Source organism: Echeneis naucrates, chromosome 5 (genome assembly GCF_900963305.1).
Source record: "Echeneis naucrates chromosome 5, fEcheNa1.1, whole genome shotgun sequence".
NCBI classification, from domain to species: Eukaryota; Metazoa; Chordata; class Actinopteri; order Carangiformes; family Echeneidae; genus Echeneis; species Echeneis naucrates.
The window spans coordinates 21,434,071-21,452,623 of record NC_042515.1 but is presented as its reverse complement, the minus strand read 5'-3'; the positions used below and the strand labels follow the sequence as shown (position 1 = coordinate 21,452,623).

General features: G+C 41.5%; 1 protein-coding gene across 1 annotated transcript; it reads right to left on the bottom strand.

The window, feature by feature from the left end:
• Positions 1-8,316: 8,316 nt before the first annotated feature.
• ppp4r2b (protein phosphatase 4, regulatory subunit 2b) lies at positions 8,317-18,315 on the bottom strand. The gene is made up of 9 exons (XM_029502193.1): positions 18,189-18,315; positions 17,405-17,486; positions 16,825-16,995; positions 12,451-12,544; positions 12,321-12,358; positions 12,132-12,206; positions 11,862-12,002; positions 11,461-11,756; positions 8,317-9,863 (listed from the first exon to the last, which is right to left on the bottom strand). The coding sequence occupies exons 1-9, from the start codon at positions 18,220-18,222 to the stop codon at positions 9,487-9,489; spliced, it is 1,308 nt and encodes a 435-aa protein (XP_029358053.1). The 5' UTR covers positions 18,223-18,315; the 3' UTR covers positions 8,317-9,486.
• Positions 18,316-18,553: the final 238 nt, after the last annotated feature.

Here is an 18,553-nt window from a genome sequence, read left to right as displayed (position 1 = left end):
TGAAAGCATGACTATAATCTGAGGATGATGCCACCCATTACTGTGGCTCATTTCAGGATATCAGTAATAAAGGCTGGGATCCAGAGAAGCTGGATAATTGGGCAATTATAGATTGCTTTTAAACACTGCTTTTACAGACCCAAAGAAAAACCGGAAGAATCGAAATGTTGCAAAACTGGAGGTTGAAGTTATCTGTGAAAATATCAGGGATTTATCGGTGCAGACCTTGTGCGGAAGTAGTGCTGTTACCTAATTTCACAGAGTTGTAATGTTTTATAACCCCCTGACCTTCCATCTAAGGCTAGTATAAGCAAAAACACACTGCAAACACAAGAAACAATAAAAGTCTAAATGCTGCGTTGCCATGAAATTTAATGAGCCTGTACATGCTCCCCAGGGCACAAGCACATGAGCCCACGCATTTTGTGGTTAACATTCTTTTCTAATAGGCAAGATGTGCCCATTGACTATCTAAGAGGAACAGTTCCTTGGTGTGTTTTAGATGAGATGAAAGTAGATGTGACTCAGAGTCAGTGCTAGTTAGAAGCTGCAGATAGATGAGAAAAAACACTGAGCTTCAGCAGGTGTTGGCAGATGGGTTTAAAGACACTGGACAGACACAAAGTGAGAGTTTGTGTTTTGTCTATGGCCTACGGACAATTTTCAGTCACTAATTAACCTAAACATGATGTCTTTGGGCGGTGGGAGGAAGCCTGAGTACCCGGAGGAAACCCACGAGAGCACGGGGAGAACACGCAAATTTGCACAGAAACACTCCAGGCTGGGAACCCTAACCCGCGACCTTAACTTTTTATGTTAATGCAAACTTTTTATATTAAAGCTAACAGTGTAATGTGCTACAGGAAATGATGGAGAAATGTACCCCCTCCCCAACCACTTCCCCATCGGGCTCAGTGTTGGGATCCACAAGAGTAAAGAATTAGAATCACAGCATGACACATGCTGTAATTGAAAGACTTCACTTAGACATCATTTGCAAATGCCGAACGATAAATATGCTCAAACTGCAGTCTAATTATAGAAAAGGTTTAGTCATTTTCATAAAAGGATGACAAACCTCTCAATGTGCACTTCCTTTTGTGTTTCCTTCTGGGATGTGCTTCATAGCCATTACCTCAGCTTTTTTTACCTCCATTTTCACTAAACTCAACCTGCATAGTGAATATCATCTTCCATCCACTCATTCATCTTCTACCGCTTTTCCATTTCCGGCTTGCTCGGGTTGCTGGAGCCAATCCCAGCTCACTCTGGGTGAGGGCGGGGTTCACCCTGGACAGGTCACCAGTCCATCACAGGACCAACACACAGAGACAGACAGAGACCAACAACCACTCACATGAATACCATCTTGTCTGTATCCATTCTGGAAAGGAACGAACAGCCGCAGCTAGGCCCCCAGGCCATTTATATCTCAAAATGTTTGATTAAAAGTGTTCTCCCTTATCAACACTGTCCTTTGACACATAATTACTTGTTTCTGTCCAGTCCTGGTTATACCTGTCTCCTGTTCATCAGCTCTATCACCCTCACCTTCACTTGCCGAATTAATTACCTCACACATTCTGCCAGATTGCTCTTTGTATTGTTCAAGACTTCCCAGCACTCACCCCGATCTCTCTTTGCACACCTGCCTTCTGAACCTGACTTCCAACTTTGCCTGTTTCCTCTCTGCCCATGCTCCCTCCCTGGAGGGGTCTGCTGTGTGTTACGTAGCAAAGGGCAAAAATGTCTCCACGGAGTGAAAGCCAACTCTTGTACTCATCTGTGCCAGAAACCTTACATTTATGCTGTGCGCTTTCTTGTGCTGCTGTCTTGCAAAAATGGCATTTAAATAAAGAGTCAAAGCAAATCCTTCCTCGTCCAGTGTTGAGCTGCTTTTGGGTTCTGAGCTTTCAATGGTTTCATGATGGGGGGGTGTATGGGGTGTAGGGGGTGTAACCTTACCACCAGCTCATCTCAAACATTATTAAACCTGATGCACATTCCATTCTCTGCCAGTTGATTGGATTCTTTACAAATGTGAATACAGCCAATTTGTGTCATTTTGACTTTTGGAAACCTGTTCTTTTCTGTTTTTGCTCTTGCTTGTTTTTTCCGTGACTGACCTTTCTTGATGTCTTTGGCCCTTTCACACACTGGCAATCAGCTGAACAACCTCCAGCCCTCCCTCTTGTCTGTCTTCTGTTTATCTGCACACCTTCCTACACCAGGCCCTTGGATCTGCCCCACCACCACCTTACATTGTTCTCTGCTTTGTGAATAAACCGATTAACCGTTCTATCGATGTCTGCATTGTGGGTCCTGTTGTGTTCTACTTATCAAGCAATGACGCTATCCAAGCTTCATCAAAAAGCAGCGGTTTGGTCAGTTTGGGAAGGTCATATTTCCACTCTGTGCCCCCACTTCCCCTGGCATCAAGCCATGTGCCACAGCAGCACACTGCTGAGGAGGCAGGGGCAGATTCCAAGCCCGTCCTGCTGCCCAGCTGCTTCGTTGGCCTATCACCTGAGATATTGAATGACTGGATAGATGAGTTCAGAACCACCAGTCTGACTCCAGTGATAGTCTTACTAAGTGCCCCTTGTCGTTCTCAGGTTCTCCAGTGGTGGGTAAGTGTTAGCTGCTCCCCACCTGCTTTGCCACAAATACCTGGTTCCAGCAGTCTGCCAGATAGTACAACTCAGTTGTACAGTCACGTTCCAGCTGTTCGTTCAGCACTTCTCCAGTATCAATATAAACCTTTTGATAAAGGCTCCCTCCATCCTTGCCTCTGTCCTTCATCGGACCAACTGTGTCTGAGCTCAGCCCCCCCTCCTGACCTCCTTTTGTCTGCCCCATTTCACCCTGCAGCCATTCATTTTGCTCTGCTCATCCTCTGTCTCTGCTACCAAAGTGTTAATAAATAATCTTGGCGTCAGACTCACCTCTTCCTGTCTCAGTGCACATGGCCCCAAGACTAGCCTTGACAATTTTTTGGCATAAAAAACATACAAGTGTGTGTGATCCACAGCTACATTGTGTGTGTTTGGTTTTGTAGTGCTTTTATTGAGCCATTAACATTTATCCAAATCCCTGGAGATCATGAGGCGAGTTCACATATCACGGGCCTGATTTTCAGTATTTAGATCCTTTTAGAGTCTTACAATGTTTACTATCTCCATCTCCCTTGTTCATTTATAATGCATGTGACATGACGCAGTAGTAGTAATTCAAGTCCCCCAGACCTCCCAGCTCTGTGAGGTGGACCTAGAAAGTAACTCTTCTTTACTGCCTATTGATTTAGAATACAATAAGCGGCTCTAAATGTGACAAAAGTGTGTTTTTGTGTCTGTTTTCTGTACTTATGGTTCATGATGGGTTTGGGTTTTTTTGCCTCCTATTGCAGTGGTTTTCAATCACTCATGCCGTGTTTTCAAAAGCTACATTTCAACTTTATGGCCTTCCCACTGAAAGTCAAATCAATACAGTTTAGGTGGCCACCTCGAAAGAGTCTCTTTCGTTGAGTTGGTTTTACAGGGCTTGAATAAATTAACATTCATTGCATTTGGCGCCGAGAGCATTGTCACTTTGTCTTTTTTGTTTTTGGATGTACCCCAAGGAGACCTGAAGAATTAATATATCAGCTTCAGCTGGGACAGATTGCTGCAGCTCAGACAGACAGTCTCCCATGTGCCTCTTCAAAGTGGCCCAACAATCCATTAACATCTTCATCATAAAGCACCGAAGCAGTCCGCCTCCTCAGCTGCAGGACGCACGGACACAATCCCACTCAGCAGTATCACCACATCCACACACAGTTGCTGTAATTGCACCTTTATTAGTCTCCCATTCACACTTATTACAACCTGGTGCAAAGAGCAGGTCGCATCTGTGGAAATGGCCTCTAAAAGCATGTCTCTGTTATCAACAAGACCCTTCAGTGCCATTAAACTGAGTGGCTGGGGGAAGCACACAGGCACCATGCCGCCTGCATTGAGAGGAAAGTCAACTATTATACTTCGTTAGAGAGTAGTACACGTGCAAAAGGGCCATAACCTGATAAATACTGGCATGTTGCACATCATTACTGCTGTGTAGAGAGCTGCTGGAATATGCCTGAGATGCTTTAATATTTTTGTGTCTGAGGGACACAAATGTATATCAGGGAAACATAAGGCTAAGTGTTTCTGTGCATTGCAATGCAGCTCTTCTGACCCTGTTCTTACTCCCCCTGTCAGATCTGGCAGCCAACATATTTTGTCAACCCAAAATGTCACCACTTCATGTAACGCATAATATCGTGAGTGAATGACAGCACTGGAAGCTGATCTGACGGCGCAAATGCACCGACTCAATCAACAGACTTCCATGTACTGTGTCTCTTTCTTTGAGATGATGACATTCTTACAGAGAGGTGGAAATTCAAATAGCAGCCACCTGAGGCCTGAGTCCACTGAGCGTGCCGCCCACACACTGAGCTTCATAAAAATCCACTCATCAAGCTGGCTGGAGAGTTGGACATCAGAATAATTCAATCAGTACCTTTTTCCCACTGAACATTTCAGAGCATTACACAGTATTTCTCACTGCCCCCCTCTTTTTGAAGCGGCTCCTGTGAAGCCCGTCTGAAGGCCTCCTGCGGTGGAGCCTCCCCGCTGCCTCCATTTTCAGGTGTCGTTGGCATTCTTGAAGTTGCGAGGAGAAATAAGCATGTTGGCAGGCACCTCTAGTCTGCCAACATGCTGAACAGCATCCCACCCACCCACAGCTGGTGTTTGCCGTTTTGTCAGAACAGCTCAGAATGTTTGAACCTGCTGTGTGCCAAAAAAATGTAACTTGACATTGGCACCAACACCCGGAGCGTCCAGGACCTGAAATCAACCGCGGAGACACTATCAAACCTTTCAGACAGCACACACAAAATCCCCCACTTCATTATCATATTACTTTTGCAGTGTGACTCGTAGCTGGAATTTACAGGCAGTGTATTCTTGATCGCTCTGATAAACGCTTGTTTTTCCCCCTGTGAGAAACTAGACACGTGGGAGTCAATCTCATGTCTGCGGTTTCTGAAGAGGCGTGATAAATGTGTCACAGGTTAAACCGAGCAGTAGCGTCAGATACTAACATCCTCACTGGCACTTGGAGAAGAAAGAAAAAAAAAGATGGCCAAGTCATCTCATACTCATTTCACAAGCACTCACAGGCAACGTGCTCCAAAGGCGGCGTCTTCTCCAAGGGAAGGAAAATGAGCCGAGCGAGGGTTCATCCTACGGACAGCTCTGGAGATGAGGGAGGTCACGATGTCTGCGTGTATTTTTCAGGCCATTCAAGGCCGCAGATGAGGAGGTGCGCAGAATATGTCACAGCACCTTATTCGCTCGCAGCAGCGGGACGACTGGGCCTGCATCCTGATTCCGGAGAAGACTAGAAATATGCTTGGTCTGGCTTGGAAACTAAAGAGTACCCTCTATTGGCTGACACAGAGATTGCGTGTGTGAGGACGAGTGCTGGTGAACTCTTCAATCCTATTGAACCAAGTATTTTTCTCAAATCTCACCCCTGGTGCACTTCAAGAGCCGCTCTTGTGTTATAATGACTTTCTTGCAACCTGATGCATTTCTCCTTTTAATCTTGTCAGAGTCATAGTGTGTCCAAAGCTCAAGTGCTTCCACTTTAACATGATGACTCAAGACAATTAGTGTGATTTGCTATGCGCTGCTGGTTGCTGACTACACTTCCATTAAAAGTCCTCCTCTTGGGGCATGTGGTGATGCATGAAACTCAAGTGTAAGTTGGTGCAGCAGCCTGGTGGGACTTAAGTGGAGTCCAGAGGACCACAGGAGTCCAGCAGTGGGGGCTCTGGGGGACAGTCACAAGAGAAATGAAAAAAAAAAATTAATTTCATAGTTATTTTACCGACTAGTTTGATCAAAGGGTTCACTTAACTTATTGAAACGATCGCTCCAGCAGCACTAGGCGATTACAACTTCATACCTACTGACTTTTTCAATTATAGGACACATGAAGGATAATAGAACTTGTGTAGAATGTGCAGATTTTTTAAAATAGGTGGAGTACCAACAACGACTCCAGTCCAAGTTCATACTCCAGTGAGATATGTACTGGTGCTTCTTTCTTTGCTCAGCTGAATTTTATTATATTCTATTTAATTTTTTAGTTTTGTGTTGTTGTTGTTATATGAGAGCCAGAGGCAGTTTTTCTCACCACAGCTCTGACAGCAGCTTGGTGTACTTTCCTATCTAAACTTTTATCACCTGCCAGTCCTGATACCCTGGGGCTGCCAGCACAGAAGAAAGCACAGATTTAATTTAAGGCCCAGAGCAAATTCTGCAAGTGTAGCAATGACACAGACAATGGACTGAAGAGTAACGATGATACAGTGCAAACTGCTCTCATAACAAGTCTGAAGAGTGTAGCGTACATTTCTTGAGGCAACTGATGTCTTTAAAAATAAAGTCTGTGAAAGCCTGAGGTCACTGTTATCATCAGTCTATATCATATGCTGGTCGTAAAGCTGATGTCAGATTAGAAATCATTTGGTGTCAGGCTGCTTCTAATATTACTCCCGACATGGCATCTGTTTCCCAGGAGACCAGTCCTCAAAGGTCCTAAACACCGTTCAATGGATTAATGCAATCCACTTCTTATTTCTCCTGAGAGCCTGGGCAAATTTCAGCAGTCTAAAAGCAGCAGTGACAGATGGTGTTGTAAACTGACCAACAGCAACACCTCTTTGAGCTTTCATGTGCAAACATGAGTCATCTTTATTTAATGAGCGCCGTTTCGATCCTGTATGTTTGATTTTGACCAAAACCGCAGAAGGCCATTTATAATCTGCACCCTTACAACCTCCAATGCGTTGCCTTCATTATTTTTCACATGATGGGATATGACAACAGTCGTGCTGATGGGTTCATTATCGGCGATAGTGAGCAACGACTCAGAGGTGCTGAAGGAAATCTTTTTCTTTTCTTTTTAAATAAAGATAAAAACCTGAGTGCATGTAATTTCACTGCAGATGAGATTTCCATTGCACCAGCTCTACCTGGGGATGTAATGTCCTTTGTAGAGATGAAAGCTGAAGGGAACATTTTCTAAATTACAAGATGATTAATAACTGAAATGATCTGCCAAACACAGCTGGAACTAATATAACAATGGCCCTGGCTGCTGCCATGCTACAGCTACATAGCATGGATCACTACATTGCTTTTTATTGGAGTTGTTGTACGTTAATAATGAAGTATACTCTGTCATACCACACAACTGATGTTTAATGTGTCCCAGAAAGTAAACGGGAGCTTCTAAGACTAGGAAAAATGTAAATAAACCGAAGATGGGAAAACTTGAGAAAGGTCGTTGAAAACAAAAAACAAAAACTGCAAATTTTTTTGAAAAATTGTTTTGCTCTCACTTTGATGCAGTAATGATTTCTTCCCTGGCATCGGTTCACTGAAGGCATTGTGATGTCATCTATGAGAATAACATTAAGTTTGCTGGCACACAGTGTAGACTTAAGACAGGCTTTGGAAAATTTACTTTGAAAATAAAGTAGCCCACAAAATATGCAGCTACACAGGTGAAACTGAAATGTCCTTTTCGCAGCCGGAAAAGCACAGATGTTCTAACAGCCTAAACCTCCCTTGATGGTGCCATGCTGCCAGCTGCTGCTCTGCCCGTCCAGCGTAGACATAGAGACAAAGAGATTGTGGAGTACAAATAATTGGGTGTTCACCTAAAAAGTAAACTGGACTCAACCCTGATGCGCTGTACCAAAAGGGCCAGAGTCCTTTGGAGTGTGCAGGCCTCTGCTGAGGACTTTCTATGACTCAGTGGTGGCCTCTGCCATCTTTTATGCAGTGGAAGTTCAGAGAGGGACAGAAAGAGCCGGATCTCTGGACTCCCTTCAGGTGGTGGGTGAGAGGAGGATGTTGGCCAAACTGACATCCATCATGGACAACCCCTCCAACCCCACTGTGAACAACACGGCGGGAGAATTAAGCTCCTGCAACAACAGACTGCTGCACCTGTGGCGCAAGGAGCGCTACTGCAGGTCATCCAGTCCATCAGAGTATATAACACCTCTCTGTCACTGCGATTTGTTTGCATTTTGTTGACATTCTTGTATTTTTTTCTATACTTATGGTTAACTTGTTATTAATTATATGTGTCAGAATGTCTGCTGTGATAATCCTTTGTTGGACCATTGCTGTATGCAGCAGGACAACAGTTACACACGGTGGAAACAAGGAATGAGATGCTGTCTACAAGTAAGCAAGAGCACCACACATAAAAATGTTAACATTTATTGCTGATTCTGAATACTGCGTTGAAAGCAAAAGCATTCAGAGTATACACAGAAATTATACAATTATATATGGTTTCACAAAGGCAGTGAACACATACTGTATTACAATCTACAAAAATCTACTTTACAGAAATTTAAAATTCTAAATATCAAAAAGTACAGCTGCAGAAACAGGTGTAGAACTGGAACCAGAAACTGCTCTGGATATCGGTCGGTGAAACAACATGGTGACATCACGATACAAAGAAAGCAGAGGTTATCTTTGTACTTACAGCTGGTTTTGGAAACTACAACTGGCAGACAGAACAAAAACATACTCCAAAATAACTCATTGAATTGAAATGATCATATAAATTATGGTGGTTTTTATGCATCCAAAATATATCATTTTACAGAGGACGCCTCTACAAGGTAGCATGTCAGAGTATTTGAACAGTGGGTTTGGTAGTGTGTCTTGGCAAAGGTATGACTAAAATAAAATGAATACGCAATGGAAAGAAAGTCTCCCATCTCAGGGGGATGGAAACGTAAAAATGTTAAAACAATACATATGGATCAATAGCCTGGTGCAGCTTGTTGGGATTATAACATGTGGTGGTGTGGTGTTCAGGTCATTGTTTGACTCAAGGAAGAACTTCAGTCAGAAACAGAAATGGGGGGTAGTAGCTAGTTTTTCAACAATCTCATAAATAATCAGGGCTTGTATGGCTCTGTTGTGACCCTGGTATTGTAGTCCACTGGGCTTAAAGGGTACAAAACCTAGACCACCAATTCTATAACAATGTCAGTATGGTATGATGGAGTGGCACAAGAAAAGATCCAGACCACCACAGCAATCAACTAACCCCATAGACTGCGAAAAAACAAGCAAAAAACCCAAAAGCCAACAAACTCAAGGCTGCTGAAACTTAAAAATACAGGATCAATAAAATATTCCAGTTAAGAAGAAGGAAAAAAAAATAAAATTTGAAAATGTAAATTTATTTGTATGCCCACATCAATGCCAGGTAGCCATTTTGGAGGAGTGTCCAAAAGTGGGACGAGGCGTTTGTCTTGTGTACGAGTTGCCATTGTCCTCATTCCCAGTGACAGTCAAGCTGGACTCAAGGACAAGCTGGTTTATGGTCACACACGGCTGCAGGGGGGCCTTCAGTCTAGTCCTGCTCCATAGGCTCCTCAGTGGTCCCAGTGTTCAAGATGGCACTTTCCATGGCGCCCTCTGTAGGAGGTTCACTCGTACTGCTAGTGGGAGCAAGAGCAACGTCTTCTCTGGCCGCTTCTGCACCATCCTCTATGCTACAGCTGCTACCACTGCTGCTGCTACTGCTGCTGCTGCTGACTGGGTCACTGTTACTCTCCTCACTGTCCCTGCTGGTCTCAGGGCTCTCCAGGACTCCTGCAGGTGCCTGCTGTTCTGTTTGATCCATGTCGCTACCCTCCTCCTGGGAGCCACAAGGCACCTCCCTCTCAGCCTGCTCAGCCTCCAGACCCGAGCCTGCACACACCTCAGGCTGCGTGCTGCTTGTTGGTTCTGTAGAGAGGAAAAGAAAAAAAAATTTCAACAAGAGCAGTTTTAGGGCTTTTCAGACAGGTGAATGACACGTGTGTGTTTCTTCTCATGATGTTTATATTAAAGTTACACTTTAAGTAAATTAAAGTTACACTTAAACAGATTCAGAGATTCAGATTAATTTCCTTCATTATTTCAGAGAAGCTTGATTGCATGTACATTAAAGAATGTAAAAGAAAGTGTTTTAAATCTTATAAGGTAATTTAATGTCTCAGTATGACGACAGCCAACATTAGACTTCAAGATCTCTTCCTGGCTAGCTCAAACTGAACTGAACTAATCAACCGCATTAACGTGATTGCAAATGATGTAATTCCCCACAACTCTACCTGATTATAATATAGGGTTAACCCTGAAGGTTACCAACATCTGTGCTAATTTTCTGATGTTGATTGGCATTTTCACCCAATAAGAGAGAAAGACAGCGAGGGATGGAGAGAACCACTGTGTCCCAGCTGAACTTGAGCTCATTTCGACAGCATATGGAGCTCCACTGAAGCACTTGTTGGAATTAGCCTTTGAGAGTACACTTTATGATGACAACACAACAGCCAAATACTATGTCTATTTGACACATTACAAGAATGATCTGACAGTTTTACCAGCCCAATTGGGAACAAAGAAAATTGACTGGGATTTAGAATTTTTAATCTTATCTTTTCTTAAATTAGATTACATGGTTGTTGCCTATAGGGACATCATAATGTGTTCAGAAGGATAACAATCTAGCACAGTTCTAAAACTTTATTTTGATTTGCACTTTTCTGAAACTTAGTGACTTTCAGGTGAGTGAGCAGGTTTTCACTAATGCAGTCAAATTCAGTACACAGCTCAGGTCCGAGCTGCTTGTGAGGGCAACATATACGTCACAACATGATAGCGAGATGGCTCAGAACCAGCCGGAGAAGAAAATGCTAACAGAAAAGTGACGTTTGATGTTCTCCTCAATCAGTTTTTCACTGTTGTTTTGTTGTGTTTCCTTACTTGACCAGTCTAGCATCAAAACCCAGCAAAAGACCACAGTGTGGTCTGTGTGAAAATATACTGTCTGGTTTCATTGCATCCTATTTTCATTTTGCTGAGTGGTTTAGCTTTTCTTTCCTGTCTGTTTCCCTCAGCTCCTCTATCATTAAATATAGTTTTTTAATACAGCACAAATGTCCTCAATTTTCTATTTTTGAAGTCAGACAGTGGCACCAAACCAGACCATCTGTACTGAGTCAGAGTGGTGGTCTGGCTGTTCACACCAGCTGTACCTTTTGCTGTACCAGTCAGCAAGCTCTTTTTTCAACACATGCTGAGCTCAATTTTAGATTAACTATCAAAAGTGACGGGATGCAATGCAGATCTTTCGGAACCACATTTATATAAAAGTAGATGACTACGACATTTAACTACCACATTTGTACCACATAGTATGTGGACTGTATCTTGTTCAGTGAGGTCAAATTATGCACCCTTTATAAAAGCCAGACTGTATGTAGTCAACATTCTTAGACTGTGTAGTTTCGCATACCATCAAACCAATTATATATATATATATATATAAAAAACTTACCTTGGTCTTCAGTAGCAGCAGCACTGCTGGAAGCCTCAGCCTCTTTGCAGTACGCAATCTTCTCATCCTCTTCTTCTTGGACCATAGCCTCTGCCTCTTTTGAGAGGCAGGTAGCATGTGACAGCCTCAGTGTGTCCACATCTTGCTCTTCCTCCTCTTCATCTTCCTCATCCTCCTCATCCTTGGTGAACCTAAGTCTCTTTACCTCCTGGTGCTCAGCTTCCATGTCCTCTTCTGCATCTGGGTGTTTGTTCTTCAATGAGCTACCCAGGGAGCTTCCTGACGCTGAAACCTCACTGACAAATAGAGAAGAAACAGTAGATAGAGATTTTATTGTGCTTTTTTATCATTTATTCTCAAAAACAAAAGCAGCAGATGTACTGGCTCGTGGCGTGACATACCTGGAGTCTTTGTCAGCTTCTTGTTCAATGTTGAGGTCTTTGTTGTCTGTACTGTCTGGCAGACCATTAGCTGCTAGTGAGTTGGCAAGAGACACCTTTGGTCGATTCAGCGGCCGGGGAGTTCCTGGTCCATTCACTTTCCTAATAGTGATACAAGACAAATCAAACAGAAGGGGAAAAATGCATTTTTATAAAAATTTCAATATTATTTGATTTAATTTACAAAATATGAACATCAAAATCAAGGACCAAATCTATGCCTAACACAACCTCTCTGTAAAAGCAGATGTGTTCCCAGGAAGCATGACTCCATTCATTCTATTGACTGTACTGCATCCATTTTTCCTTTCAGAAAAACAAAGACCAACAAGTTTATTCCAAATGAAATGTTAATTCTCAATCTTCCAAATCAAAATTAATTTGCATGTAGACATGATGTCACTTAGACATGACACTTACTCCGATGTTGGATGTACACAGCTTACCACCATTACATTCTAGAGGGGAACAAGAATTGCCAAATGAATGACAGCCAGTCAAATAAATTACATCAGAAAAGGGTAAAAACATTCACACTGCTTAGAAATACCTTTTCCACCCCTCGAAGAAACTTATCTGTTCCTGTGTAATTCCTCTTAGGCTCTGTGAGCAGCTCGCACAAGCGTTGGATTGTAAATGGGATTCTGTGAAGAAAAATAGGGCAAAATCAATAAAAATCAAGTAGAAAGTGTGTCCAACATATGGCCCTCTATTAAAAGACCAGCAGCAGTGGTTGCCCAAACCACTGTGTACTTGCTCAATTCCATCACTCAACATCATTGTAGCAGACCCAAATAACTACAGATCACCAAATGTTCATCTAAAATGGTACCTGTTTGTACTTGTACAAACATCTAATCCACAAGTTCAGGGTTAGTGAATAGAACATAGAACAAATTGTAAAGATTTTAACATATCAAATTTTTTGTGAGCTCTTATGCCTGTTGTTGGTTTTAATTATTTGTATTATACTACATAGTACTATTGTTCAAATTATTATTACATATTGTTCAGGCAGGTATAGTGATGAGATAGACCGACTGCACTCAATCAAAGCTTGATCTTTGTATAGCAGGAAGAAGTGGAGATGGAGTTTGACCCTTAATGATAATCATTAACATCAACTGCAGTTCAAATTAAATGAAGGTACCTATGTCAATGTTTCTCAACAACTGCTCACCCAAACTTTACAGATAAAAATGGTCCAATGCACCAAGTTTGAAAATGATTAGTCTGTCTGGTTGTCAAGAAAAAAAAATGAAGTAAAGAAAAAAATCTCCCTTTATTAGAAGAACATCTGTGACTGACTTGAATTTGCTACAAATAATCTAAACTCATCTATCTAGAGCCATTTATACAGCCAGATCAGTGAGTCAGTCAATTCTGCATGATATGGGAGATGAGTCATGGGTTGGGTCTTGTACAAATTTTTTATAGCTTATCTGTTCTGGAAATTGCATCTTGCTTCATTGCAATTTTATGGAAGCTGTTTCAATATCATTATTGAGGAGATTAACAATTCATGTGTTAAACTGTAATGTGTACGTAAAAAAAAAAAAAATAAAAAAAAAAACCCTTCCCCACACACATCTTGCAAATATAAAACTAATCGGCAAGTTCACAAAAATGCCAAGAGTATTACATACATATTTGTGAAACAATAATTTTAGATTTTTGTAACATTTCATTTTATGTTAATATTAAATAAATGTATAAACATACTGAGCTTTCTAGTGCTGTTGGGCATATTTTAATACCTTTGAAACAGCAAGGCTAGCCATTTCCTGTGACTCCAGTCTTTATGCTAAGCCGAGTTAGCTAGTGGGCATAGCTACAAATTTAGTTGAGGGATATGTGAGTAAAACAAATGTTCTCAACTAAGTATCTGCAAGAAAAAATATCACTGCCAAAGATGTTGAATTTCTCCTCAAAAGAAAAGACTGCAATGCAACTTAGCATCATCTTCTTGCTCTTCTCCTCCCTTAATGTGTATCTCATTGCTCAAAGGATTTGATATGCTGCATTTTAACCACTTTGGGGCTGCATTTTATCAACTGGCGTGGCTGTTGCTCAGATGATTTAAAGGGTTGTTGATTGGATTCAAGGGTGGGATACTGAACCCTAATTGCTGCAATTATTTCACTTGTGCTTAGGAATAGTTTTTTCATTTGTCCAAGAATTGGGGTTTGGAGTGCATCTCATTCTTGAAGTGTGTGGATATGACATAAGCCAGAAGTGAAGGCGTTTATGAACCTTCTACGCTGTGAAGGTCTTTTTCTGCACCATTGGCTGGTCAGGTAGCTTGATATATTGTCTCAACTGTGGATGCTCTGATGCTGCTCAGAGGTAGGTTCAGTTTTCATCTATTTCCATATCCTCAGCATACTCCTGCTCTTTTGCTGCTTCCTCTGCCTGACATAAGCTGTTTTGTGTAATAAACCTTTTTGTCTTGTAGAGTGACCATATCTGCATGGTTCCTATCAGGCTACTTTTCAACCTGTCTCAGTATCACATTCAGGTTGTTGCTGAGTTGGAGCATCACCTTTGTACAGTCCTTGGCAAAAGTCTTGTCACTTGGGTTCAAGTTGACCTTGAGTGCCCCTCAAATGTAACCATTTTTTTAAAACAAGAAATGGCTAATTTCAATCCCAACAGTTTTTGAAATAATGTTTTGGTGCCATATGAAAAGCATTCTAACGTTCACAGCTTGGTAAAGCCCACCGACTCAGTTTTTGCAAAGAAAAGTCTTGTTGCCTTGTCATATGATGTACCCAATCCTAGATTACAGCCTCACCTGTGATCAATTATTGATCAATCAATTAGTGGGTGTGTCTAAAAAGAACCCCAGCACACCGGACCTTCACATCAACTGCAACTTGACCTCTGACAACATGCCAAAGAGTCACCCTGAGACCAAAGCGTTGATTATCAAGAGGCTGAAGACCAGATCCACTGCTGAGGTGGCTGACACCTTCAATGTGTCTCAGCGTCAAGTACAAAGAATAACAAAAAGATTTGAAGAGACTGGAGATGTTTTTGACAAGGCCATGTCTGGGAGACCCCGCAAGACAACTGCTCGGGAGGACCGTTTGCTGGCTCGAAAATCCAAGGCCAGCCCCTTTTCCACTGCAGCAGAGCTGCACCAGGTCTGGTCACCTCAAGTTCCTGTGTCAACCAGAAGAGTTTGTGGAATTCTGTCTCGAAATGGCCTCCATGGTCGAATCACTGCCCAGAAACCAGCACTAAACAAAAGGCTATAAAAAAAAGTGTTGCATTTGCCAAGGCCCACAGCCTGCTAAAAGAATGGACGCTGGAGAAGTGGCAGAAGGTGGATTTCTCAGATGAATCTTTGGTTGAATTACATCACAGCCGCTGCATGGATCCGAAAGTCACCCAGAAAACAGTTAAGTTTGGCGGCAGAAAAATCATGGTCTAGGGTTATATTCATAATGGGGGTGTACGAGAGATTTGCAGGGTGGAAGGCAATATCAATAGCCTAAAATATCAAGAGGTATTAGCTATCTCTTACATTCCCAACCATAAAAGGTGTCAAATTTTGCAGCAGGATAGTGCTCCATCGCATACTTCCATCTCTACATCAAAGTTCCTCAAGGCGAAGAAGATCAAGGTGCTCCAGGACTGGCCAGCCCAGTCACCAGACATGAACATCATAGAGCATGTCTGGGGTAGAATGAAAGAGGAAGCATGGAAGACGAAACCAAACAATCTTGATGAACTCTGGGAGGCATGTAAAACAGCTTTCTTTGACTTCATCAATAAATTGTATGAATCATTGTCAAACCACATGGATGCAGTCCTTCAAGCTCATGGAAGTCACAGAAGATATTAAATATGGCTCTCACAGCACAAGTAATTTATTTGTTAAATTTTCACATTACTCTCTGTAGGCGACAAAACTTTTGTCTTTCCAAAATCTGACCTTTCTGTGTTCATTAAATGATCAATCTTTCTTCAGTGAAGCAAATTCATTTTAGTATATTAAACATAATTTGGGAGGGTTTTAGCTTTCATACAAGCCATTTCTAAAACCAATGAATTAATTAAAAGTCAGGTTATAAGCTGTTGTTTCTACAAAATGGATAAGTGACAAGACTTTTGTCAGGGACTGTATGAGATCACTGAGTCTGGTCGATTTTTTTGTGTTTTTTTCTAAAAAAAAAAAGAGTTATTCCACTGTGTAGTTTCCTGTTGTCTTGCTATTTTCTGTTTGTCAACGAGTTCAAAGAATTTTAGCTGGATAAACAGCAACTTCAGTGAAATTCAAAATTTTAAAAATTCATAGACTCCAACTTTGCGTGAGTAGTGGTGTAAGGCTTTCCCAGGCCCTAACTTTGAGTATGCAAAGGTTGTAATAAATGATAGCATTTTCTTAGTACACAAGAATACAGTATTGCCACCTACAAACAAAAACAGACCCTAAGATTGAAATTGATGCAGTCAGACTTTACAATAAAAAGCCTCAAAGATGATGTCATCAGTGTCACAGAAATGACAGAGAAGAAATAATATATATTTGGTAGTCTTAACACAACCAAATTCCCTAATTATTGGTAGACTATAGTTGTATGTGAAAAAAATATGGGGAGCTATCAATGAAGTGGAGCTAACAGGACATACTTTTTCTTACTGAGCCTGTCACAATCACTATAATGGAATGGAATCTACCTATATCAAATCAAAATGTATTTATGTAGCAACAAATCATAATTAAGTTACATCAAGGCACTTTACACAGAGTAGCTCTAGACCAAACTGTTTATGGGCCTGTTAAAAAGACCCAACATATCCCTTCAAGAGCAAACACTTGGCAAAAGTGGCACGGAAAACCTTCCTCGAACAGGCAAAAACCTGAGGCAGAATTGGGCTCAGGGAGGGCAGCCATCAGCCTCGACTGGTTACCTACCCATTGTATCCCTTCACAATCTTCAGAATTCTCTCCTTCATGTCTTCAAATGGAATTGACTCTACGTTGGGATTAGCGGGACCTCTTTGCTCAGGTGCTGAAGCTCTAAAATCATCCATCACCTTCTCCAATTTAAACAGGAAGTAGTTCTTAAATTGAGACCACTGAACCCTGGAGTAAAATGATAAGAACATACAATTAAACACATTTGACATAACACAGATTATAAATCAACATGACATATAATAAAATCTAGAACATATACTTTAATACAGGTCAAGCAAGTGTTACTTTTTCAAATTAAAGTCAGTCCATTGGCATAATACTTAAATAAATAAAATAAATAAATTTTTCTGTTAATGCTACATGATAATATACCCTGTGTGTTCACCTGCACAATATTGCATGAAAACATTTATATATTTAGGGCCAAGAAGTAGCTTTCCACTTAAAACAAATCATGTTTTTGTTTGTATGCTTTAGACGTAGTAGTAGTAGTAGTAGTAGTAGTAAGAGTGGGGGTTGCAGCAGTAGTAAGGAGGGAGAAATTATTGCAGGGAGGCCTGCAATGTTCACTTACATGGTCTCTCCAGTCTTGGCAATATGACATAGAAACTGTTCCAGCAAAGGAGATGCCTCCTTCTTTGCTTTCTTATCAAAATCTAAGAGAAGAAAGTAAACCACGTGAATAAACACATTAACATTACGTTACAGAAATATCAGACATGAACAAACTTCGATTTGATCTAGGTATAAAGACAGTTCTGATAAATGAGCTTTGAAGCCTCGATGTCACTGCCTGAAGTAGTCACCTGCTTTATCCAACAAGGCTTGTTAGCAAGTCTCTGAGGGAACCTCACTCTGTAGACAACAGTGTCATTAACGTTGGCTGTGTACATAACACAGCAAGCTAGTGTTGCTATAAATCTAGCTGGGTAGCTTGCAAGCTAATAGCTAGCATCATATTAGGACATCGTCTAGCATATTAGCATGATAACCTCGACAGCATAACCGGCAAATAGTCTACCAGTAGCCGGTGGCAGTAAGCAGTTACTTCATCTGTGCCAAAGATGTGAGTCAGAGCGCTACCAAATAAGGGCAACAAATACACACATGTTAAATTAAAAAAGTCAGATAAAATATCATTTTATAGGTCGCTTTCTTGCCTGTCTAACGTATTGAACAGAAAGCTAGCTATTTCCGTGAAGCCGCTTGTGATGTTAGCGTTAGCCAGCGCTAACAAGCTAACGACATTAGCCTGTGAGCTACAACCCGTTAATTTTTTATTATATATCAACTACAGAAGCACGCGTATAACACGTGGCCAACATGAACAAAAAGCTGTCGAAATAAAGTGAAGTAACCTCTGAGCGCCTCTTGAAGGGAGTCAATTTCCATCACGTCGTTGCCCTCTGGCAGTCCTGTGAGTGTAAAAAGTAGACTGGCGGCTAGCTGCTGCTGCTAAGCTACGATGGCACAGGCAAAGAGGAGGGAGTACTTTAATATGGCGCCGTGAGGTCACTGCCTGTTCAGCGGCAGACGAGGAAGCGCTGCACCGGCAAGAGCGACCACTCGTTTAATGTACCAGTCTTTCTAATGACTGATTCATCACGAGTTGTTTCAATTAAAAAAAAAAAAAAAAAAAAAAATATATATATATATATATATCAAAGGCAAAGAATAATTTAATCAAACAGACTTAATACAAAAGCATACTGACATTTCTATA

Coding starts and splice junctions, on each gene's coding strand:
- ppp4r2b (XM_029502193.1), bottom strand. CDS start 18,222: ATGGAAATTGACTCCCTTCAAGAGGCGCTCAGAG. Junction 12,545..16,824: donor ATTGTGAAGGGATACAATGG/GTAGGTAACCAG, acceptor TTTTCTTCACAG/AATCCCATTTACAATCCAAC. Junction 12,359..12,450: donor TTCTTCGAGGGGTGGAAAAG/GTATTTCTAAGC, acceptor GTTCCCCTCTAG/AATGTAATGGTGGTAAGCTG.